This window comes from Sitophilus oryzae, unplaced genomic scaffold (genome assembly GCF_002938485.1).
Source record: "Sitophilus oryzae breed Bouriz unplaced genomic scaffold, Soryzae_2.0 scaffold_358_pilon_pilon, whole genome shotgun sequence".
In the NCBI taxonomy this organism is placed as follows: domain Eukaryota; kingdom Metazoa; phylum Arthropoda; class Insecta; order Coleoptera; family Curculionidae; genus Sitophilus; species Sitophilus oryzae.
This window is the reverse complement of record NW_022146927.1, coordinates 1,497,520-1,523,376: the sequence shown is the minus strand read 5'-3', so window position 1 is coordinate 1,523,376 and position 25,857 is coordinate 1,497,520. Positions and strand designations below refer to the sequence as shown.

The 25,857-nt window shown below is 34.1% G+C and overlaps 1 protein-coding gene across 1 annotated transcript in view; it reads right to left on the bottom strand.

Moving 5' to 3' along the window:
* LOC115884914 (insulin gene enhancer protein ISL-1) overlaps window positions 1-25,857 on the bottom strand; it is a 65,880-nt gene that overhangs the window by 1,712 nt on the left and 38,311 nt on the right. Inside the window, 3 exon segments of the mRNA XM_030903639.1 lie at window positions 762-962; window positions 8,829-9,148; window positions 23,563-23,885. Coding sequence (XP_030759499.1) covers window positions 762-962; window positions 8,829-9,148; window positions 23,563-23,885 — 844 coding nt within the window.

The window sequence follows — 25,857 nt, the reverse complement described above, 5'->3', positions numbered from 1 at the left end:
AATTTTACAAAAAAATTGATACATTATAGTATTTTTAATAAGAAACTTGTAAAAACTTGTCTCCAATATTATTGTTTCAGAATGTGTATCGGAGGTAAAATTTAATAGAAGACCGGAGTAGAGGACTCTATACATCCGTAGCCACTAAGTTACTAAGTTGACTGTTTTGATTAGATACCCTTTTCTTGCATGTTTTTTTTTTTATTTTGTATCTAATGGCAATTTTCTTCCTATTTTGGTTAGGCTCAGAATTTCAGTAAGGTTCTTCTAGACCAGAAAAGTTGGCAATGAGTATCTTACATAGGTACATAAGTTCCGTTTTGTGACATTTTATTAATTTTATAATAAATATCATAATTATAAACACGTGTTTTATTAAATTTATTAATATTTACTAACGCTTTGTGAATTTACAAAAGTAATTGTAAATACACTACCTATAATAAAATGTTTTAATTTGTTGTCACTCTATAGTAATAGTACAAGAAGTTGGTGAATTTAGAAGATAAATTTGGCAATGAATAAGTAAATTTACTATGAGATACAAGTTTTTTCATAAAGTCATAAAGAATATTGGTGAATATAAAGATAAATTAAAACATTGTTACATACATGACGCGAATTAGCCATACAGCGATTTTACAAACGAGTTTCGAAAAATTCGACAACCATTCGAAAAAAATCATTCGAATTGACTTCGCATCTTCGGAAGTACTAGATATAGGTACCTGGTTATTTAGCTAGTTAAAAAATTGACTTACCTGGTTCACCAACTGTTGAAACGCCGGCTGATGAGGTTGGTCCAGGTCGGAGTGCATGGCGAAGTCGTGCAGCGCCTTCCAAGGAGGTTGGTAAGCCTGCACTTCCAGAGGGTGAACTCCCAAAGGTGAGTCATGGCGAACAGGGGACGATGCGACCATTGGTATGCCCTGCATGGCTCCGTAACCCAGCTTTCTACCGTCCTGCGAAGCGTAATACTATGTGAGGTTAGAGAATGCCAATTAAAGAAAATGGAGGTCTAATATACAGGGTGGTCCGAACTGTATTCCGGAAACTTCGGCGGCATATTCTGTTGATAAAAATAAGTAAAAAAGTTCCTATAAATGTATGTCCTAAAATGCTTAGTTTCGGAGATACAGAGTGTAGAAGTTTCATTTTTATTTCGATTTTTTCCAAATAATTTCTGAAGTAACGTCAATATTTGGATGGAAATTAGTGTTTGGGAGTTTTTTGACAAGAGAAACTTGATTTTGATGTCAATATGACTTCTATTTGTAGGGGGCGCCATCTACATGTGTTTTAACTGTTTTGAAGTGTAATAACTTTTCGTCCGTACCTGTATAAAACTATTGAGTGAAAAAATATACATTTTCGTGATTTTTTAGGGAAAAATGTCCCTTGGAAATAATCAATACATGTCATTATTGACTAAAAATAAACAGTAGAAAGTTATTTGACTGAAATGATAAATTTGGGAACTTTTTATTATTTTAAATTAATCATAAATTTTTCTTCGAAAAAATGATGCTAAAACAGTTTCTGTTGAACTTTTAGGACAAAAACTCTGATAATTTCGATTCCAAGTATCTCGAGAACCATTATTCGTAGCGATTTTTACCAAGAGATCTTTTTTAAATAAAAAACGTCGTAAATGTATATTTTTTTACTCACTAGTTTTATACAGGTACGGACGAAAAGTTATTACTCTTAAAACCAGTTAAGAAATATGTAGGTGGCGCCCTCTATAAGTAGGAGAAATATTGACATCAAAATCAAGTTTCGCATATCAAAAAACTCCCAGACACCAATTTTCATCCAAATATTGAAGTTAGTTCAGAAATTATTTGGAAAAAATCGAAATAAAAATGAAACTTCTAGACCGAAACAATATCAACAACGATATCTCCGAAACTAAGTATTTTAAAACATACATTTATACGAACTTTTTTACTTATTTTTATCAGTAGAATATGCTGCCAAAGTTTCCGGAATACAGTTCGGACTTATAATATATAGAAATAAAATAAGAAAATAATAAAATTGAAAAATGTATGGATAATATCAATTATAAAGAACGTAATATGAGATCGCTCCAATTTATAGATTGTGTACAGGGTGTTTCAAAAACGTCATGTCTCTCGTGGGGAGATTCCTCACGTAAAAACAAAATTTATCTTTTATATCAATAAAAGTCCGATTCTACTTTGTTTCGTAGCTACAGTGGGTTAAAATTTTCATTTTTTTTCGATACACCTCTATTATAATTTTCTTCCAAGTGCTTTTAGCGATTGGAATGAAATTTTGAGGGTAAGAGCCAAAGATATTTAAACTCAAGAGATACAATCGTTTACCTTCCTCCTTCATCAGCCATTATTCTATCCTTATTTTCCCATCTCTATTACACCGAAAACATTTGCCAGATTTACCTGTATATTGGTATTAGTATTTGATTAAATACCACAACCAATTATTAAGTAATAAATTATTTCGTTATATTTTTGTAATATATTAACTACATTAATTTGCTAACGTCAATTTTTTCATTTAATGCTTAACTGCTTTACTATTTTAAATTTAATCAGTTTGGCAACGTCAGTTTTGGAAATATGCCAGTATATAAACTTCACTGTATATCAATATAGGTCCGATTCTACGAGTACTTTGTTTCCTAGCTACAGTGGGTTAAATTTTTAATTTTTTTTTTCGATATATCTATTATAATTTTCTTCCAAGTGCTTTTAGCGATTGGAATGATAATTTTGAGGGTAAGGGTCAACGAAATTAGATATTGACTCCGCACTAGGCACACGTTGCTCCTATTTTAAGTAAAATAGGAGCTATGTGTACCTATCCTATATTTATGATTTTGGAAATGTTTTTTTAAGATTCCAAACCAAACCAAACCGCCTATACCATAGGCGTAGTCAAAACATTTATCAAAAATATAAATATCCCTTCAAGTAGCTAAGTTAAGAAAAATATATGGCCACGGCACTGTTTGGAGCCATGGTAACAACTTAGTTCGTTTGATAAAATTTATCAAGGACATTTAATGTCCTTGTATTTTTTAATCATTGCTTTAGTCATTGGTTGTAGGTATTTATATTTTCACTGTCCTCTGTACTATACAGGGTGTCCCAGAAATAAGCGCAAGTATTTTAAGGGGTGGTAGATCTGGTCAAAAAAAAAACATTTTTTCTCTTTACCGTTTTTCAAATATGTAAGTCCTTTGAAAATTTCCAAAAAATAATTTTTTGCTAAAATTTTGAGAACCATTGGATCTTTTCTGGACTTTCTTTCATGTAAATTTAAGCTACTACCTATGTTGCCATATTATCAAGAAATTATGTTTTTTAACTCATAACTAAAAAAAAATAAACCACACCTAACCAATTTTTTAGCAAAAAATACCTATAGGCCTGTTTCTGAGGCCGAAATATACTACCAGTTAAAATACTTGCACTTATTTCTAGGACACCCTGTATAAATTTTCAAACGTTAAAATAAGAGTAAAAAAACACCCTAGGGAGATGTTTGTTTTTATTAAAAACACTTTTTTTCAATACGAAACTTAATTCAGACATAGCAAACTTATAAAAAAAAACACCCTTCCAGATATACTAGATACCCTTTCAAAACCCAACCCTAAAAAACAATTTCAAACCAAGGCCAAGACTACTACTCATCTTCCTTTACAACAAACACACCGACGAACCAGAACCAAAAAAAAATCAAGAATACCGTCTCCAAACCGATCCCCGAGCGCCAGCCAAAAATAGAAGACCAAAACGCGATACACAAAACAAAAAAAACCTGTCCAACACGCTTGTTAACAAGCGCCAAAATCCAGCTACCGCACAGCGACCAATCGCAGCGCTCCAGCTTCTGATCGATGCACAATCTCCCGCGCTCATTGGCCGGAGGCGGAGTCGCCCCGCCTACTTTCGGCGATCACAAACACTTTCGTGGGCGGAGCGATCGATCGATAAATATGTGGAGAGGTGGGGCGAAGTCTGCGTCTCACGGGCAAATATACCTGGACGGAGTGGTGGGGGAAGTTATTGAAGGATTTGTTTTCGCGGGAGAGGGGTAAAGAGAGAGGGGTGATGTACTGGGGGGTATGAAAGGGAGGAGGGAGAGGTTTAAATAAGGGGAATTAAGGGCGAATTCGGTTGGGGTTTGATCCTGTGTTGTGCGGGAGGTGAAAAAAGAGGAATTTTATCGGGTTTATGGTGAATTTTAGAATATAAAATTAAAACACGAGATGAATTCGTATCTATGAATAGAAAAAAGCATAATAATTTGTTATCTTCAACATGTTAATATAGTATTTCATTAGTTATAGGCTTTAATTTATTTATTAGGGTTTATCGCTCTTTAATCTTTTTTTGATTTTGTGAAAATGTAGTAACAATTTTATAGCTTCTTCTCTAGGGGTATTTAAGTTTCTAAAACCAAATATTGTACTGAAGTTTTTCTAATTACTAAATTTTCTGTTGCAATAATAAAAATAATACTACCCTATATAGAGTGTCTGAAAATTTATTGTGAATAATTTCTAGATTTATTCGGGAATAACTTGTTTAATTTAAATTGAACACCCTGTAAGTTTACGACAATCAAATGTACAATTTAGTTGTCTATCAAATAGTATTAAACCATTTACCTATCTCTTGTTTTCGTAGAAAATGCATTTTCTTATAATTTCTACCTCATTTTTCAATATACCCATGGGATATTGACATTTTAGATTATTTTTGAATATATAACAATTAATTCATTAATATTCTTAATTTTTTTAAATATATCAGACACAATGACCCCGCAATATTTTTTTTTAATATTTTAATAAAAAGAGAAAACACTTTATACTATCACTAGCGTGTACCCGCGACTTGGTTCGCGTCGAATTAATCATTTGTATTTCAAAATATGTAAAAAAAATAAAATAAATTATGCGTGTACAAGCGTTTTCCCGAAAGACTAAACCGTTTTTTAAATAACAAATATTGTTATACTCTCTTGGAATTTGAGATTCGAGAAACCCCTCCTTATCGAACCTTTACACCCCACAGTCAATCCGTTTGCTAAAAATCAGCTTTAAACGTCAAGCAGTTTAAGCAGAATCGTGATTATTCAATGGTCATATTTTATGAAACACCCTGTAAAATTTTTTAAAAAGTCTTAAAATATGTAAAACAACAAAGTAAAATATACGTGTTTAAGAGTTTTTCCGAAAAACTCACCGGTTTTTAAATAAAAAATATTCCAATATTTGAGGGGTGGTTACACCCTGTATACATTTTAAAAAATCTTAAAATATGTAAAAAAACAAAATAAAATATACGTTTTAAGCGTTTTTTCGGAAACTTGACCGTTTTTAAATAAAAAAACATTGTAATATTTGAGGGGTGGTTTCACCCCCTTGGAACTGGAATTTCGAAAAATCCCTTCTTATAGAACCTCTACACCCTAGAATCAACCTGTATGCCAAAATTGAGCTTCTTACGTTGAGTGGTTTGAGCAGGATCGTGATTAATCAGTGAGTCACTTAAGGATTTTATATATTAGTATAGATAATTTCTAATTTCCTATTTGTTTTCTATTTTCTATTATTAGAAAACATTTAAAACTTAGGTATTATTGTTAAAACATTAGTTATTGATTAAATACATACATTATTTACTTAAAGTAATTTATGTAAAGGTAATTAAGTATTAGAAACTGTTTTAAATTTCATAATTTCAAATGGTATGAAACACCTTTTTTTGTAGGTACTTATTGAATAAAATATTATTATGATAAAAAAGGCTCATGAATATGTATGTTTTATTGCCATGTCATGTAATAATAAATTCTTTAGATTGTTATGAATTAGTACGATGTATTACGAATTAAAATGAGGTAATCTTAATCTGACATTGACACACATGATAATTATAATTTTTTTTGTATATCTACTTTCTTTGTTTTAGGTATATAGTCACGTATAAAAGAGAGACTAACCATATATTATAACTACCTATATTGATTTGTTTTGTCTCAATATAGGTATAATCATAAACAAAATGTAAACAAACCGTTTGTTTATTTATACCTTTTTATTCAAAGATTTATACATTTTGATTTGACCATAATAATACATAAGTCACTAACGTAGTTTCAAGATCTTTATAAAAGCACAAAAAGCGTGTTAAATAATATATAAATACCTGTAATGACGTCAAAAGCATTTATGTATAATTATATTAGAAGTTAAATGACATGATATCGTATCATATAGGCAAAAAGAAATATTAATATTCATTTTTAACAAGTTTGATGTCAGTTTTTAGTAAATGAAGTCTAGAGAATGACCTAGCCAAAATTATCATCGATTGTCATTTCCCAGCCCTCTATGACACACTTTTTTTTCGATCATACCGTATCAAATTTATATTAGCCCATATTATATTATCTATAGTTGGGTGAGTCTTAAATAAGTGCAAATATTTTTAGGGGTAGTATATTTCGACCCCAGAAACACGACTATGAGTTTTTTTGCGATTTGTTTTTAATTTGGATTAGAAAAGATCCAGTGGTTCTCAAAATTTAAGCAAAAAATCATTTTTTTTAAATATTCAAAGTAAAACAACTCGGTCATTTTGGACTTATTTGAAAACCAATTCACCCTGTATTATAGGTCTAGTTATACCAGCGAATCAGCACTAAAGCACGCAAAACAGTGAAATTACTAGCTTGTGAAAGGTTACATGTTACATCTAAGTATTCTCTAAAATCTACAATGTCAATATTCCATGGGTATATTGATAAATGAGGTTTAAATTATAAGAAAATGCATTTTCTACGAAAACTTGAAGGGATAGGTAAAAAATTGTATAATACAATTTGATAGACAATTAAATTGTGCATCTGATTCTCATAAAATATATAGGGTGTTCCATTTAAATTAAACAAGTTATTGCCGTTTAAAGCTAGAAATTATTTAAAATAAATTTTCAGACACTCTGTATGAACTAGTATTATTTTTATTATTGCAATACAATAACCGATCAATAAATAAACTTCAGTAAATATTTAGTATTAAAATCTTTGATACCATTGGAGAAATATGAAGCCTAAAAATTTCTACTGCAATTTCACAAAATTGAAAATATTTCAAAAACGGCAAGGTTTAAGTGTGATAAACCTTAGTCAAATTTACCTTTATTTAAATCGTAGAAACTTACAGGATGTTCCATTTAAAAAAATACAACTTTGATATTTTTTATTTGTTTGGGACACTCTGTACCTTGTAAAAATATTTTTAAATTGTAGCTCTAATAGTCCTTCAACGCACCCAAAACTTACAGTTTGTAAAAATCTAATCGTTTAGCTACAATACTTCGTGTCGTATGTGGTGAATAACTCTGTACAGGGTGACCCACTAACAATAGCTCTCGGCTGTAACTCGGAAAGTATTAGCCGTAGGGCCTACGAAAAAAAATATTTATAAATAAAGGGACTATGAGAAATTGCTGGTAATTATTTTCAAGTTTGTAAAACGGCCGCTAGAGACCGCAACTGCTATGGAAAATAAGAGAATACAATGTTTACAGAATTTTGCCTAGATAATGGGTACTATAAATAATAGCTTCATAATCTTCAGTAAATTTTGGATTTTTTTGTCCGTTTTTGTTAGAACCATTTTCCCCTATCTGCTAAAATGAAGTGGTGGGGGAAGGTTAGATCTATCTTTATTTAAATTTCAAAAAAACAATTTCAACTACTTAAAATAATAAAGGCATTTTGAAAAAGCAATTAAAAGATAAAAAAGGCTGCTAAGACTATCAAAATGTTGATCTAATAACAATTTGACGTTTATACTCTTACGTCAAAAGCAACTTTTTTCCAAAGCCTACCGTGACTTCACTGAGGCATCGTTTCGTGTTCACTCTCATTAATATCTTAATTATTAGATATTAATGCATCTGGTATTATGGTATCCTGGTATATCGTTGATTTGAAAATAAACTAACTGTTTCTATTTTTTGTTTTTTTGTTAGAATGGGCATAATCAACAGGGCTACTGCATGATACCGTGTTGTAAAAATAAGGTAATTAGGGCTTAATTTTGGTATTTATTATAATTATGTTTATATCTTCGGTTTGAAAGAAGATATCAAGATGCGGTTTTCGCTGACTTTTTAAGCTTATACTACTCTTTACTATCAGCTAAAATTACATATACTATCGTATTTAATTTTTTTGAAAAAACGCGCTGTTTGTTAAGTTGTAAAAAAGCGCCCCCTAGCGTCTACGTACAAAACTTTATTATTATTATTTTTATGGTATAATATAGAGTAAGAAACGCTTTTTTAAAAGAGCCCTCGTTTGTTGGATTCTGATTATCCAGAGTCCGGAGTTATTAACAGTTAAATAAAGACAGATCTAACCTTCCCCCACCACTTTATTTTAGCAGATAGGGGATAATGGCTCTAACAAAAAAAATCCAAAATTTACTGAAGATTATGAAGCTATTATTTACAGTACCCATTATCTAGGCAAAATTCTGTAAAAATTCCATTTTCTTATTTTCCATAGCAGTTGCGCCATCTAGCGGCCGTTTCACAAACTTGAAAATAATTTCCAGCAATTTCTCATAGTCTCTTTAGTTATAAATATTTCATTCCGTAGGCCCTACGGCTTATACTTTCCGAGATACAGCCGAGAGCTATTCTTAGTGGGACACCCTGTATAAATGTATTGGAGTGATTTCATAAATTTGCTCTATATATTTGTATTTATGGTACAACCATTCTACTAATAAATATCGAATAAAAACCAACCTTTTCCTGTTGCATCTGCTGCTTCATCAGTATCGTCTTCTTCTTATCCTTACACCGCTTGTTCTGGAACCACACCCTTATCACCCTAGGGCTCAACCCCGTCATCTCCACCAGTTGTTCCTTCATCAAGGCGTCCGGCCTGGGATTCGCCGCGTAGCAACTCCTCAAAGTGTGTAACTGTTTCTCGTTGAGTACCGTCCGCACCCGGGTCGGCTTGCCGTCGCCTCCACCACCTCCTCCGCCGCCCCCGAAGCGGAAACGTTACCCTTTGCCGCCCCGGAGTCCGCCGCCCTTGTGGGAGCCGCTCTCCGAGCCAGAATCTGGAAAAAAGAAAAAATATATTTTAATGCTAATATAATAAAATTATTTAGGTTTAAGGAACATTAGAGCATCTTGGCAACACCGCAAATGTAGAGTAAATGAGGGTAATTCGAATTCTGTTGGTAATTTGGAATACTCATGGCCAGAATTCTTCGATTTATTAAGAGTCTATTACGCTGTACTGTTCGGGTCGCTCTCAGGGGTCATGTAAAGTGGGTGTGTGGTTGAAGGAAAATACAGGTGGTCTGAACTGTATTCCGAAAACTTCGGCAACATATTCTGCTAATTAAAATAAGTAAAAAAGTTCGTATAAATGTATGTCCTGAAATGCTTAGTTTCGAAGATATACAGGGTGTGGAAGTTTAATTTTTTATTTCGATTTATTTGGATGAAAATTGGTGGATGGGTGTTTTTTGACATGAGAAATTTGATTTTGATGTCAGTATGACTCTCATTTGTAGGTGGCGCCACCTACCTGTGTTTTGACTGTTTTGAAGAGTAATAACTTTTCGTCGGTACCTGTTACTACTAACTACTGAGTAAAAAAATATAGATTTACGACTTTTTTTACATAAAAAAGGTCTCTTGGTAAAAATCGCTACGAGTAATGGTTCTCGAGATATTTGGAATCGAAATTATCAATACTATAAAAATACTATAAAAATATCAATAGTTATTAGACTGAAATCATAAATTTGAAATCTTTTTGTGTCAAAAGTTCAAGAGAAACTGTTTAATCATCATATTTTCATAGAAAAACTTATGATTAATTTAAAAAAATAAAAATTTATTATTTCAGTCAAATAACTATACTCAACGTGTGCTTATTCTTTGTCACTAATGACATGTATTGACTATTTCCATTCCAAATATCTTGAGAACGGTTGCTCGTAGCAATGTATATTTTTTTAGTCAGTGGTTTTATACAGGTACGGTCGAAAAGTTATTACTCTTCAAAACAGTTAAAACACATGTAGGTGGCGTCCCCTAGAAATAGGAGTAATTTTGACATCAAAATCAAATTTCTCGTGTCACAAAACTCCCAGATACCAATTTTCATCCAAATATTGACGTTACTTCAGAAATTATTTGGAAAAAATCGAAATAAAAATGAAACTTCTACACCCTATATCTCCGAAACTAAGCATTTTAGGACATACATTTATACGAACTTTTTACTTATTTTGATCTGTAGAATATGCTGCTGAAGTTTCCGGAATACAGTTCGGACCACCCTGTATAGTATAATCCTTTATCTTTAATTCCCTTCTTCATCTGTATAAAAATACCTAGCCACCTTTACATAAAACGTTAAATGCCGAACGCTTATTTTGATACTTTTTCGAACTAGTGAAATCGACTCTTAACATAGTTTGCTTCTAGGGTACAGATATGAAGTTTTTTTCTTAGAATACACCCAACAATCACCCCTTTCAATTAATTAAGGAACACCCTGTATAGTTTACTCATCAGGTTGATATTTCCAATGGACTCATCCATTATCCATTAGCCAGATAATCAGAGCGTTTTGACAATAATCTCTCTGGTCGCGTCCGTGATGCGGTCGCGTTGACGTCCTTCGGGACTTTCTGTTTGTCCTCTCTTTGTTTGGTTTGAACGAGGCTCGGGCCCGAAAAGTGACCTGCACTGCCCGTTTACCCGCCATCAAATATTTACCCGTTTCTCCTCCGAGTGGGGGCTTAACTTCAAAGGTTCGCGCAGCCAACGGTCACCGCTTGAATAATTAACCGGTCATCTTTTAGCTCAGAGCGATAAAAAGTTCAGTCGAAATTTGCGCACGACATATAGACGCGATTTTTTTCCAGACCTGCCAATACTGTCATAAAAATTAAGAAAGATATATCCCCATCTAGCATCAGGCCGTGGAGCTCCATCAGTAGAATGTAGAATGCATGGGAGGGGGGTTAATCACTGCGACCTTACCGATCTATGGTGTCCTCCTTTCTTGAGCTTTAACTCATCATACAGTCTCAGTGCTACAAAAGCAGCTCAGCTTGACAAAAGCCCAAATCTGAGACGGTTTTACAAAGGCTAGTTCACAGATAAAAGAAACAAGTTTAGATTGGAAAGTGCCCATAAGAACTCCAAAGCTTTTTAATAAAGCATTGATAATTTCGGAGCCGTTCGGCTTTTTGCAGAATTATGTCGCCCCAAATATTGTTTATTTAAATTTATTATTATTTTATTTTATTTTTTTTAAATAAAATACAGTGTGTTGCATATAAGACACTTTATTTTATATAAGGACATGTATGAAATACTTATGAAACATTGGAAAACCGACGTTGTGCCACGATCCACGATTATTTTTGCAGTTCACTCAGCTTTTTAAGTTTTTAATGCTACTTTTTCACAATTATCACGGCTTTGAGTAAATTAAATTTAAATTAACTCACAATATAAGCAATAATTACTTTGAAAATGGACGATTTGAAAACTTTTCGGTATTTTTTCAATGAGAGCGGTTTAAAGGAAAATGAAAAGATTGATGCTGTAAAGAAAAATTATTTTGTTGTCCAAATGCTTTTACGCATAAATATCCCCATTTAGACTTCCCATGTTATTCCCATTTGGGAATCCGGGATGTTTCGGGAGAGCCCTGCGTAATCTACATATACCGGACATACGCCTGTACAAATTGAAATCCTTTTGATTTAAAATGCTCAAAGGTTCCAGGCCGTAAACCCTACTGACCAGCGTTTCACACCTCGCAAATCTTCGCCTAATTCCGGTAATACCGCCCTTATCCATATTCCAACCCCTCTGTATTCAACCCTATGTTGTTTAATAATATCCACTCACCACTCATTTCTTTTATCATTAAATAATATTTAATAATCCAAGAAAATAGGCTTTTTGTAAAAATATTTTTAAATTGTACCTTCAACGAACCCAAAACTTACAATTTGTAAAAATCTAATTGTTTAGCTACGTGTCGTATGTGGTGAACAACCCTGTATAAGTTACTTTGAAAGATCTAAAAACGAATTGTGAAAGATTTTTTTTAATTCACCGCCGAGAAGGGGCGAACTCAATAAATAAAATTATTTTTTCGAAATTTCGGAGAAACGGTAACAACTAGAAAAACAGTTCAAGTTCAACGTTGTGGAGCGTCAAATTTTACATAAAAATGGTTACATACTTCTTTGCTCAAATCAAAATTAACCGAGATATCATGGCAAGAAGCCAGGGGACAGCTTTTCTTCTTCTTTACGTGCCGTCTCTTTCGTGGAGGTTGGCGATCACATTGGCAAAATCTTCACGATTCTCGGCTTTCCTTATAAGTTCTTCAAAAGTTAGGTGAGTCCAGTTTCTGATGTTTCTCAACCAAGATAGTTTCTTCCTGCCGAGACCTCTCTTTCCTTCAATCTTACCCTTAAAAACACATGTAGGTGGCGTCCCTAGAAATAGGAGTAATTTTGACATCAAAATCAAATTTCTCGTGTCACAAAACTCCCAGATACCAATTTTTCATCCAAATATTGACGTTACTTCAGAAATTATTTGGAAAATCGAAATAAAAATGAAACTTCTACACCTCTATATCTCCGAAACTAAGCATTTTAGGACATACATTTATACGAACTTTTTACTTATTTTGATCTGTAGAATATGCTGCTGAAGTTTCCTGGAATACAGTTCGGACCACCCTGTATAGTATAATCCTTTATCTTTAATTCCCTTCTTCATCTGTATAAAAAATACCTAGCCACCTTTACATAAAACGTTAAATGCCGAACGCTTATTTTGATACTTTTTCGAACTAGTGAAATCGACTCTTAACATAGTTTGCTTCTAGGGTACAGATATGAAGTTTTTTCTTAGAATACACCCAACAATCACCCCTTTCAATTAATTAAGGAACACCCTGTATAGTTTACTCATCAGGTTGATATTTCCAATGGACTCATCCATTATCCATTAGCCAGATAATCAGAGCGTTTTGACAATAATCTCTCTGGTCGCGTCCGTGATGCGGTCGCGTTGACGTCCTTCGGGACTTTCTGTTTGTCCTCTCTTTGTTTGGTTTGAACGAGGCTCGGGCCCGAAAAGTGACCTGCACTGCCCGTTTACCCGCCATCAAATATTTACCCGTTTCTCCTCCGAGTGGGGGCTTAACTTCAAAGGTTCGCGCAGCCAACGGTCACCGCTTGAATAATTAACCGGTCATCTTTTTAGCTCAGAGCGATAAAAAGCTCAGTCGAAATTTGCGCACGACATATAGACGCGATTTTTTTCCAGACCTGCCAATACTGTCATAAAAATTAAGAAAGATATATCCCCAAGTAGCATCAGGCCGTGGGGCTCCATCAGTAGAATGTAGAATGCATGGGAGGGGGGTTCATCACTGCGACCTTACCCAGGGCCGGCGGAAGGGAAATATTGAGACAGGCCGAATACCCTACCTGGCGCCCCCCCAATAGTTAACATGTTACCATAATAACTAAGCATATTTATGCTACTTTAACAATAAAATTTCATTTATAGGTACTTCAAAATTCTTCTCTTTGTTCAATCTTAGTCCGCGGTAGTTTTTTCTATACCGGGTGCATCTTGAAAGTTTTATTTTTTTAGATAAAAAACGAAATTTGGTATGTTAGTATATGACATAAATTAGGATTGATTGACATATTCAATTGTTTTTGGTCACTTCCTGTTTCAACGAAGAATTATTGATTTTTAAATGGCACCGTCGGTATATTTCTGGTTTATTCGATAGAAAATGACACTCTTAGTAGAATGACATATCATATGTCAACTTTTGACATTTTTGCTCAAAAAATTGTATTTTAAATTTCAATCTATAGTGTCATGGCCGTGTTAAAAACATTAATTTTTAAACAAGGAACTTTGGAAAAATAGATTTGATCATCTAATGTTTTTCGTGTCTTGTCCTGGTCGGTTAAAAAATGCCCAGATCGTATTTTTCATCATATGCCAATTTTTTCAAATGGAACAAGTGGCTCATTGGCATATTGGAAAAAAAAATTTTTACGAATAATTTTGTACCACACACTTGATATTTCGAGTCAAATTGTCGTTATGAACCGTATGTTACAATTTCAAATAATCCATATGCGAAAATGTCAAAAGTTGACACATTATGATATGTCATTCTATTCAGATTGTCATTTTCTATAGCATAAAGTCTTTGAATAAGAAGACTAAGGAAGGAGCATATCAAAAATCTTAGGTACACCGCGATGGGCCTCAAATATGGCCGACTTAAATTCCGGTTTATCAGTGTCGTTCTAATTTTATTTAAAAAATGTAAAACTATGATGTAGGGTAGACGTGGGGTAGACTCAATAATTTGTTGTTTTATTTTACGTTGTGAATAAATGTTGGTAGTTATTAAAATTGTTATAAAAATATATAATTCTAATAAAAATAGATAAGTTATAATAAGTATTTATTAACACAAACATCCGATACGCTACTGAAGCAGGTAAGTCAAATTAACGTATCTAAATTCTTTGACATCTAATCTTTGACAAGTAATAAATAAAAGCTAAAATGCAAGAAAAATATATAATTTAGTTAATTTAAGTGAATTTCATAAATGATCGGTTTACTACACGTATGTATATTATATAGTCACTTACTAGCGAAAAGTTGTTCCATTATTTCACTCAATTTTTGCCGAGATCTACCGCACGCTACACAACCAACTATTTTAGAGTCTTTTTCGATAAATCGCGATAGTGTCACTGTTAATTTAAGTTCTGCCACAATTTCCATCTAGATTTACTACCTTTATACAACTATCAGTAGTAGAATAAATAATAAATAACATAAAATAAGCTCCGTAAAGACTGACAAATCCACAAAATTTCAAATCAAATTCCAATGTGTCAAATGAATCGTCAAACAGAACTGTCAAGGATCCCCACCCTAGAGAGCTTTTATGGTGGCTTTTCCGCCCACCATGCATGAATACATGGATAGCATTATGCTCCTTCCTTAGTCTTCTTATTCAAAGCATAAAGTAGAAATATACAGCGGTTGATTTAAAAATCAAAAATTTTATTAATTTCCGGTGGAAGAGGAAGTGATCAAAAACAATTGAATACGTCAATTAATCCTAATTTATGTCGTATACTAACATACCAAATCTCGTTTTTTCATCTGAAAAAATAAGAGTGAGCCAGTTTTGAGACGCACTCGGTATATAAATGGCAATATATATAAAGCAATTGGCATTATTTTTCTATAAGAATTTAAGAAAAATTTCTTTTCTTTTTCACAATCAATTATTTCGTGCAGAATCAGTATAGGTATGATCAGATACAGTTTTGTCGGCTTCAAAATGAGGCAGTGTTTGAGATTTGAGATGCATTCATTTGTCTTGCTTTAATGAGAAATTTCTACGATTCTGCTACCATTTACCATGTATTACTACATATTCAATCCAGAAAATTCAAAATCACCAAAAGATTGATATTTTTCCCACTACTGTTAATAAATTAATGAGGTAAACTTACAAGCTTTTTTTTGATAATAGGGATATCGGGATCCTATTTAGCTTCTGGCGAATGAATATTTGTCTCATATAATTTTTGGGCAGATCAGCCATTAACAAATAAAGGGTGTGGGTAGTAGACAAAGTGCAATTTTGAGCAACAAGCAGTCTAAAACTGTCAATTTTGTTGGCTCTCGACCCAAAACAGTTTGTTTAGAGAAAATTTATAAAAACAAGAATTATAGAAAGAAGGGTTATTTACAAAAAGTTGATAGCTTTTTAGTTATAAGTATAATACCACGAACATTTTTTTTTTTAATATTTTAGTTGCTGGCGTGGCGCCCCTCACATTCGGCGCCCCGGGCGGTCGCCCGGATCGCCCGGCTTTTCCGCCGGCCCTGACCTTACCGATCTATGGTGTCCTCCTTTCTTGAGCTTTAACTCATCATACAGTCTCAGTGCTACAAAAGCAGCTCAGTCTCAGCTTGACAAAAGCCAAAATCTGAGACGGTTTTACAAAGGCTAGTTCACAGATAAAAGAAACAAGTTTAGATTGGAAAGTGCCCATAAGGCCTCCAAAGCTTTTTAATAAAGCATTGATAATTTCGGAGCCGTTCGGCTTTCTTCAGAATTATGTCGCCAAATATTGTTTATTTAAATTTATTATTATTTACTTTTATTTTTTTTAAATAAAATACAGTGCGTTGCATATAAGACACTTTATTTTATATAAGAACATGTATGAAATACTTATGAAACATTGGAAACCGACGTTATGCCACGATCCACGATTATTTTTGCAGGTCACTCAGCTTTTTAAGTTTTTAATGCTACTTTTTTACAATTATCACGGCTTTGAGTAAATTAAATTTAAATTAACTCACAATATAAGCAATAATTACTTTGAAAATTGACGATTTAAAAACTTTTCGGTATTTTTTTCAATGAGAGCGGTTTAAAGAAAAATGAAAAGATTGATGCTGTAAAGAAAAATTATTTTGTTGTCCAAAATGCTTTTAAGCATAAATATCCCCATTTAGACTTCCCATGTTATTCCCATTTGGGAATCCGGGATGTTTCGGGAGAGCCCTGCGTAATCTACATATACCGGACATACGCCTGTACAAATTGAAATCCTTTTGATTTAAAATGCTCAAAGGTTCCAGACCCTAAACCCTACTGACCAGCGTTTCACACCTCGCAAATCTTCGCCTAATTCCGGTAATACCGCCCTTATCCATATTCCAAACCCTCTGTATTCAACCCTATGTTGTTTAATAATATCCACTCACCACTCATTTCTTTTATCATTAAATAATATTTAATAATCCAAGAAAATAGGCCTTTAACGAAGTTTTTTGTAAAAATATTTTTAAATTGTAGCTCTAATAGTCCTTCAACGAACCCAAAACTTACAATTTGTAAAAATCTAATCGTTTAGCTACAATACCACAAATTAACTATAACAGATGCGAAAGAACACCGAATTCCGCGTTTCGGTTTCTGTGACCTTCAGAAAGAGTTCATAGACAATCCGCATCAATGTATAGTTTGCGTTATTATTTGTTTGAGTTAAAATAATCTGCACCAATATGTGATCGAGGCATATAATCTCACAGTAATTTAATAGATTGCTCGTCATATATCAGTTCGTAGGAAATTAGGGAAAAAAAGATATTTATAGTATAAAAACATTAATTTATTTAACAAAATTTAATTAAAGATGTGACAAAATAGTTACTTTTCTATTGGCAAAGCATGTGCGTCTAGACTCCTCTCGAGGGTAGTCATGCGATAACCGCATGCGATTGCCGGACACTGAAGCGTCAGACGCTCACATAGAAAATCAGTTGTACATAATTGCACTGAACCAGTACCTCGCGTTTATCGCATGCGTCGGAACGTATGCGTTCGACGCATGCGTATAACTATCCGTATATATAAAGTATACGGAATGTTTTTTGAATCTACACAATTTTAAGAACGTAATCTTGATACCATTTGCTTCTTGCATGCCACACTTCCTAGAGGACTGTTAAAATAGGTTTTGAGAAGTGGTCCCTTATTTCAAAACCTTCAAAACTTAAAAATCTATTTTAAAATATTTTTTTCCAGAACATTATTTTAATATGAAACGCTGATAGAAAAACACAACCTGGTGCGTTTGCCGCAGCGCGTTCAACGCATCTAAAAACGCACACGTCAGACGCATGCGTCTCGACGCAGTTAGGAAATCCTACGTTTAGTCGGCCCGGCGCCGAATATGTCCATGGTTGGCAATAATGAATTTAAAAATTGCGCCCTCGATTACGTTACTAAAAGTTTAATTGGTATCGAATGTAGGTATCTAAAAATGCCAACCTAAAAAATTAAAAATTCCGAATATTTTTGGCAAAAAAAAACGCTATTCTCTTTTTTAAACTAATTTGAAGAGAAATTTTAGGCACTTACTAATTCTTTATTTTTTTATTTCTGGGAACCGATTTTTTATTTTTTTTTGTTTGTTTCTTCACAAATTTTACCAAAAAAGGTGATCGAGATATGACGAAATTCGAACCTTTCACCGTTTAGATTTTTACCTTCTCTTATTTTTTCTTCTTTTTTATGTTGACATTGGAACTATACAAGTATTGTTTTTCGATCTATCGTCGGTCGGTAAAAGGCTTTTGGTCTATAAGGCTCAAATCAAACAAACCGCAATAAACAAACACTTTAGCCGCTCTTCGTTTATTCTAATTTCCTTTCTATTTGTTCTGCCGAAGCTAAGGTTTTTTCCGGCCCGTCGATGCCTTTTTCTGTTTTCGATATTTGCTCGAATAATAGAGGTCCCACGCCATCGACATTAGAACAAATAGAGTGCCAAATTTCCTTATCTATACTAATATAATATAAAATCCTTAAGTGACTGACATACTGATTAATCACGATCCTGCTCAAACCACTCAACGTAAGAAGCTCAATTTTGGCATACAGGTTGATTCTAGGGTGTAGAGGTTCGATAAGAAGGGATTTTTCGAAATTCCAGTTCCAAGAGGGTGAAACCACCCTTCAAATATTACAATATTTTTTTTATTTAAAAAACGGTCAAGTTTCCGAAAAAACGCTTAAACACGTATATTTTATTTTGTTTTTTTACATATTTTAAGATTTTTTAAAAATGTATACAGGGTGTTTCGAAAAACCTGGTAATTGATTAATCACGATCCTGCTTAAAGTGCTTGACGTAAAAAGCTGATTTTTGGAAAACAGATTGACTTTAGGGTGTAAAGGTTCGACAAGAAGGGATTTTTCGAAACTCGAATTCTAAGGGGGTGAAACTATCCCTCAAATATTAAATATTTTTTATTTAAAACCGCTGAGTTTTTCGGAAAAAACTCTTAAACACGTATATTTTATTTTGTTGTTTTACATATTTTAAGATTTTTTATAAATTTATACAGGGTGTTTCATAAAATATGACCATTGAGTAATCACGATTCTGCTTAAACTGCTTGACGTTTAAAGCTGATTTTTGGCAAACGTTTTTGGAAAAAGTTTGTATGTTAATGGATATTTTCTTGCTTTGCTTTATCATCACCATTACAAATGATTAATTCGACGCGAACGAAGTCGCTGTTACACGCTAGTTATGTATATATTTATCAATATAACTTATGTACAAATACAAATTTGTAGTATTCCACAGGAATAAATAAAAAAACTATTCTATTAATAATAACCAAACTTTATACCCTAAAAGTTGATTAATACTTTAATCTTAATTTATTTAAACCAGTACCCTTTGATATTATTTTTCTACAGTACGAAAATCCATTATTTACCTATCGTGTGATGTCGATATTTTACAGCTACTCCAGTTTTTAGTATACGTTTAGTACGATCCTTGTACCATATATGAGGTGTACTTATCTACGATGAGATGGTATACAAACTTTATTGATGGCCCTTTCTGTCTGGGCAGCGAGTATTAACTATAAACCGTGTTCTGAGTCTACATTTAATTTTCCATCGATTTTTCCTCCACTTGACTTCAAAAGACACAAAATACGAGAATCAAAATGCATGCATCTTCCAAAACGCAGGGTATTTGACATAAGTTGACATATAATTATAAGCTATAATGGCAAGACTTTGACAAGCCTCAAAAATCTAAAGGCGAGTTCATACGCATCGGCGTAACTGGTTAAAAACTGGTTAATAACAGTAAGAGTTAATCTTTGAATAAGAAGACTAAGGAAGGAGCATAATGCTATCCATGTATTCATGCATGGTGGGCGGAAAAAGCGCCATAAAAGCACTCTAGGGTGGGGATCCTTGACAGTTCTGTTTGCCGATTCATTTGACACATTTGAATTTGATTTGAAATTTTGTGGATTTGTCAGTCTTTACGGAGCTTATTTTATGTTATTTATTATTTATTCTACTACTGATAGTAGTACAAAGGTACTAAATCTTGATGGAAATTGTGCCAAAACTTAAATTAACAGTGACAGTATCGCGATTTATCGAAAAAGACTCTAAAATAGTTGGTTGTGTAGCGTGCGCTAGATCTCGGCAAAAATCGAGTGAAATAATGGAACAACTTTCGCTAGTAAGTGACTATATAATATACATACGTGTAGTAAACCGATCATTTATGAAATTCACTTAAATTAACTAAATTATATATTTTTCTTGCATTTTAGCTTTTATTTATTACTTGTCAAAGATTAGATGTCAAAGAATTTAGATACGTTAATTTGACTTACCTGCTTCAGTAGCGTATCGGATGTTTGTTGTAATAAATACTTATTATAACTTATCTATTTTTATTAGAATTATATATTTTTTATAACAATTTTAATAACTACCAACATTTATTCACAACGTAAAATAAAACAACAAATTATTCAGTCTACCCCACGTCTACCCTACATCATAGTTTTACATTTTTTAAATAAAATTAGAACGACACTGATAAACCGGAATTTAAGTCGGCCATATTTGAGTCCCATCGCGGTGTACCTAAGATTTTTGATATGCTCCTTCCTTAGTCTTCTTATTCAAAGGAGTTAATAATCCATAGATAACGTAAAAAATATTAGAAACATTTTTTAGTAAAATAAACAGATTGGTATGGACGTCATTTGCTTTTCTTTTGACATCGTATGTCGAAATCTTACTTGAGAAAAAAAACACAGAGTATAACAGGTGTTTTGTTGATGGTTGACCAATAATGGAAATTAAAAAAAAATACGAAATACAGAAAAATAAAGTTAAACATTTAAGAAATTAGCGTCTTGATGCGCTCTTACCGAAATATATATAAACTTTTTATTGCTCGGTAGCTATGTGTGGTCCGCCATGATAATGCGGCCGCTAATTGGCGTTTTTAAAATGAAAGTTTTTGGTGTTTACACAACGATTCACGGTGCGGACGGGCCTTTCATGCCGAGGCGGCGAAAGCAAACACAAACTAAGCGAGATGAGCGTAGATTTATTTTGAAAGAAGAAAAAAAACGATGCTTTTTTAGGAACGGAATTATTGTCTGTTTGGATGTGTCGGTGACTATAAAAAGACTCCAACAATCTACCATAAAAAGGGGCTATACACACATTTAAAGCGACTCTTAAGCGCAGTTCAGACGCAACAACTTATCGTACGATTTGCTTGTGCTGCAGATAAAACGTAGCTTGTGGACAGCTAGTTCCTTCTACTCTGAGTGCCAGCCCATTAAGGGATAGAAGGTAATGAAAAAGTACGACCTAACTAGAAAAGTAGTCCACTATAGTGAGATGTTTGGACTGCATCTCAATGTCTCCAAGACCAAACTATTGCTCTTTTCTAAGACTCCAATAAAAACACACCTGCGTGTCAAGGGACAAACAATCGAACAAGTGACCTCAATAAAGTATTTAGGAACTAACATCAATAGTCAGTGCTACCCGAAAAGAGAAATATATTCAAGAATTGAGCAAGCGAGAAAAATCTTCTTGAGTATGAAATCATTTTTTACAAGACGAGACCTCAGTGCGAAACTCAGATCTCAAATGGCCAGGTGCTACGTCTTCTCTGTGTGATTCTATGGATGTGAGAGCTGGACACTGGATTCACAGACCGAAAAGAGAATAGAAGCCTTCGAAATGTATGTGTACAGACGGATGCTTCGAATCTCATGGGTACAAAGGATCACCAACGATGAAGTACTCCAGTGCATGCAGAAACAAAAAGAGAAACTGAACACCATCAAGGAAAGAAAAATGCAATACTTGGGTCATGCGATGAGAGGTGGTAGATACGAAATACTGCGCCTCATAATAGAGGGCAAAGTACAAGGGAAAAGATCAGTAGGAAGACGCCAGAACTCATGGCTAAAAGATTCAAGGAGATGGTTTGAACGCTCGTCTGCGGAAATCTTCCGGGCTGCAGTTTCCAGAGCCACAATTGCCATTTGGATCGCCAACCTTCGGCAAGAGAGGGCGTGATAAGAAGAAGAACTAGAAAAGGAGCGAACACTCCACTAACTGGACCAGAACCGTTCTGCTTCTCAAGCAAAAACCAACTTAATGCGCAACTCTTAAAACCTGGAATGGGAATCCCCCAACGGTCTAAGACACCCGAAGAAATTTCTTAGGACTTACGACCGAGTAAGTGCCAGCGAGAACTTAAACCAAGTGTAATCGTCACGGCACTTCATAGAATTGTATCAATTGACTTAATCACCATTAAATCTTGGTGCGATTCGAACCTCCTGAGTCTCAACATTTCTAAAACTAAAGGTTTGTCGTATAAAAACTCGCTGCAGCCTTTTGTACTTAACAACACCACCATTGACGTCGTAAAATCTGTAAAATTCTTATTAGGGCTTGTTGTAGACAATTCTCTGAAATGGGAAATGCTTATCGAGGCTTTGTCGAAAAAATTAAGCTCTGCCTGTTTTGCATTATGATCTGTTTCTAAGGAGCTTAACTTGTCAGTGGCTAGAACTGTTTATTATGCACTTTTTGAGTCGCAACTCAGATATGCCCTTCCATTCTGGGGTAGATACGTGTTGTGCGACTCAATTTGACGGCATTTTCAAGCTCCAGAAGAGAGCTGTTCGGTATTCACTGGGACTAAACAGCAGAACTCATTGCCAGGACTTTTTTAAAAAATTAAAAATATTAACTCTTCCTTCCTTATATATATTTGAATCCGTATGCCTAATACGTAAGCATGTATCAGTTTCTCAAGAAAGGCCATCTTACACTTATCCACTCAGGAACGCGGAGCAAGATCTTTATCTACCTACCCCACGCTCAGAGTTAGTTAAAAGTTCAATATTATACAACTCGAACAAAAATGCACAATCACTTACCATTTGAAATCAAATCCATAACATAATTTTCTTCATTTCGCAAAGCATTGAACTCTTATTTACTAGACAAGGCTTTCTACGCCTTAAATGACTTATGTTTTGATAATCGAATTTGATCTTGTAAACACTGGTCTAATGTTTGCTATTACTATATTTACCAGTGACATCGAGGTAAATTTATCTAGAGGTCATTGATATTTAGTATAAACTTACTAAATATTTTTGAATATTATTTTTATTTTTTTATTCTTTGACATTGTAAACATTTACAAATGTTTATTTTAAACAATAAGACTGACAATGTAATTTGTATACTTGTTTTGTATTCTCTTTTGGTTGTTTACTTTACCTTTGTCTACAAATTGTAAAATTTTTTGACAATAAAGGCATTTATTTACTTGTTCAAGTTACTTGGTCTGAGTTGTCATCCAAGTACACTTGTACCGTATAAACTAGGGTTTCCGGAACCGGAGCTGCTTTTCGGAACCGGGATGATGTCTCAAAAGAACCGGGAATTCCCGTTACTTTTGTTACCGGGATTTTCCAGAGTATAAACCAGGCTTAAAAAACAACATAAAAAAACAGTACTCACCACTCATACACCCCAACTCCGTCGAATTACTGCTATGGTTATTGTTACTCAAACTAGTGTTGTTATTGCTCTCCTGCGCGCCTGCGTGCGGCGTTCCCGGACCCGAGGCACTCCCACCCTTCTGGCCCTCGATGACGTCGTGGTCTTCCTTGCAGTAGAGGGCGCCACCTTCCCTCAGAGCGAATTCGTCGCCGGGGCAAAGTTGGCGCGCACAGTGGCAACACCGGAAACAGTCGATGTGGTAGATTTTGCTCTTGGCGCGCATCACGAAGTCGTTCTTGCTGAAGGAACTGCCGCACTTGTCGCATTTCGTACCGAATAATCTGAAACAAAGAATAAAGTTGTTCAATTACGTTAATTTTTTTAAATAAATTATCCTCTTAGAGTAGATAAATCACCACGATCTTACAGATCTATTGTGTCCACCCTTTCTTGAATTATAACTCACCATACAGTCTCAGGGCTTTGTCAAAGGCCAGTATTTGAGACGGTTTCACAGATGTTAGTTCTCCATCTCAGATATCAGTCGTACCAAAGTTTATCGAAAAAATGGTTGCCGGCTCGGCGCACTTATTGATGAGAAGAATTTTTTTTATAGATATTTCTTCGAGTGTGTTAGACTGTTGGAAAATTCCCATTCCAGGCTTCCAGACTTCCTGAGTTCAGCTTTAAGTTGGTTTCCACTTGGGAAGCTGTATAATTTGCTATAAATATGTCTCTATTTCCAGAGACGCACTTAAAATACGATCTTCTGTTCTGCTCCTATAGTACTTTCCAAAAATCGTTTTATCAAATGTTGAAGATGTTTTTTCCGGCAGTTGTTCTCTATCTTCTTCATCTACATCGTTTTCTAGCTGTACAGTTTAACCGGTGTGCGCAATTATATCCTCTTCAGTAGGTATATTTGTTATTGCAAGTTCATAATCTACATCGACGAAAGCGTCTACTATACAGGGTGCTACAAATTCGGGGTACGAGCATTGGAATCTCGGTAACCGTATTAGATACGAACATGGTTAAATCAGGGCAAAGTTGCGCTTTGGGATGTTCACCAAGATGCCACCAAAAAAGTTTTCAAAATTTCAAGGTTTGCAGAGTTTTTTTGGAAAAAATGGATTTTTTTGAAAATCAATTTTATTTTTTCCTGCCGTTAATTTTTAGAAAATCAAAAAACTAATTGCACATTCTCTATTAGTCACTTAATTAGGGCTACCTGATAGTATTTTTAGATTTTCAAATTAGCTGATAATTTGTGAGATACAGAGGCAAATTTATTTATTTTAAATACGGACCTGCATTTTTTATTTCAGGTTTTGAAAGAACTCGGTCTCCTTAGTACAATGCTATGACACACTTAATATTTTTTTTTGTTTCGGATACATCTACATCTACTACGGTTTCCGAGATACCAATGCTCGTATCCCGAATTAGAGGTGTGTAGTTCGTGAACGAACTAGTTCCAATGAACTATTCCGACCCCAGAATGATAGGAACCAGTTTCCGGTTTCTCAAAGAACTAGTTCCTCAAGACCTATTCCGAGACTGTGAGGAATATAGGTATAATACTATACGACGGTGATTACGATGCTAGGCAGGAGTGGGGAGTGCCAGCCGTATGTAATCGGATCCGGACCTAAAGGAACTAGAGGAAATAAATAAGACTGGTTTACGTACGGATCGGTCAGCGCGATCGATGCTAGGCAGGAGTAGGTAATGCCAGCCGTATATTATCGGATCCGGACCTAGAGGAACTAATCAAAAGACTAGTTCACGGGAATTTATTCATTCGGCAGATCCGAGATATAATACAAGGCAACGACGATGGATTCGGCCTTGTCTATTGCCGCAGCCGCAGCCGGCGTAATTACCACAGAAAATTGTCGTGGATACTGTTTTTGATTTCTAGTTTGTTCTTTGAATATTTTATGGGAATGTTTCATTTACCTACCAAGGAACTAGAATTCCCACCTCTACCCCGAATTTGTAGCACCTTGTGTACTGGCATGGAATTTTTCCAAGGTAAAATTATTTTTGATTAACCAAAAATTTAGTCGCAACTTGTTCGCATCTTCCTCATATTGATATTTTCTTAATTTTAATTGTATTTTTGAATGACTTTGTGAATGATCAAGCTTTTTGAATCAGAACTTATAATATTAAACAACAAATTCATTTCTCAGGTGGTCTAAACCAGGTGTTTATTACCATCCTAAAGAAAAACAAACGCATCGTTTGACGAGAAAAAAAAACAAGGAAAAACAAATCGCATATAAACACACAGAGGAAAACACAAAA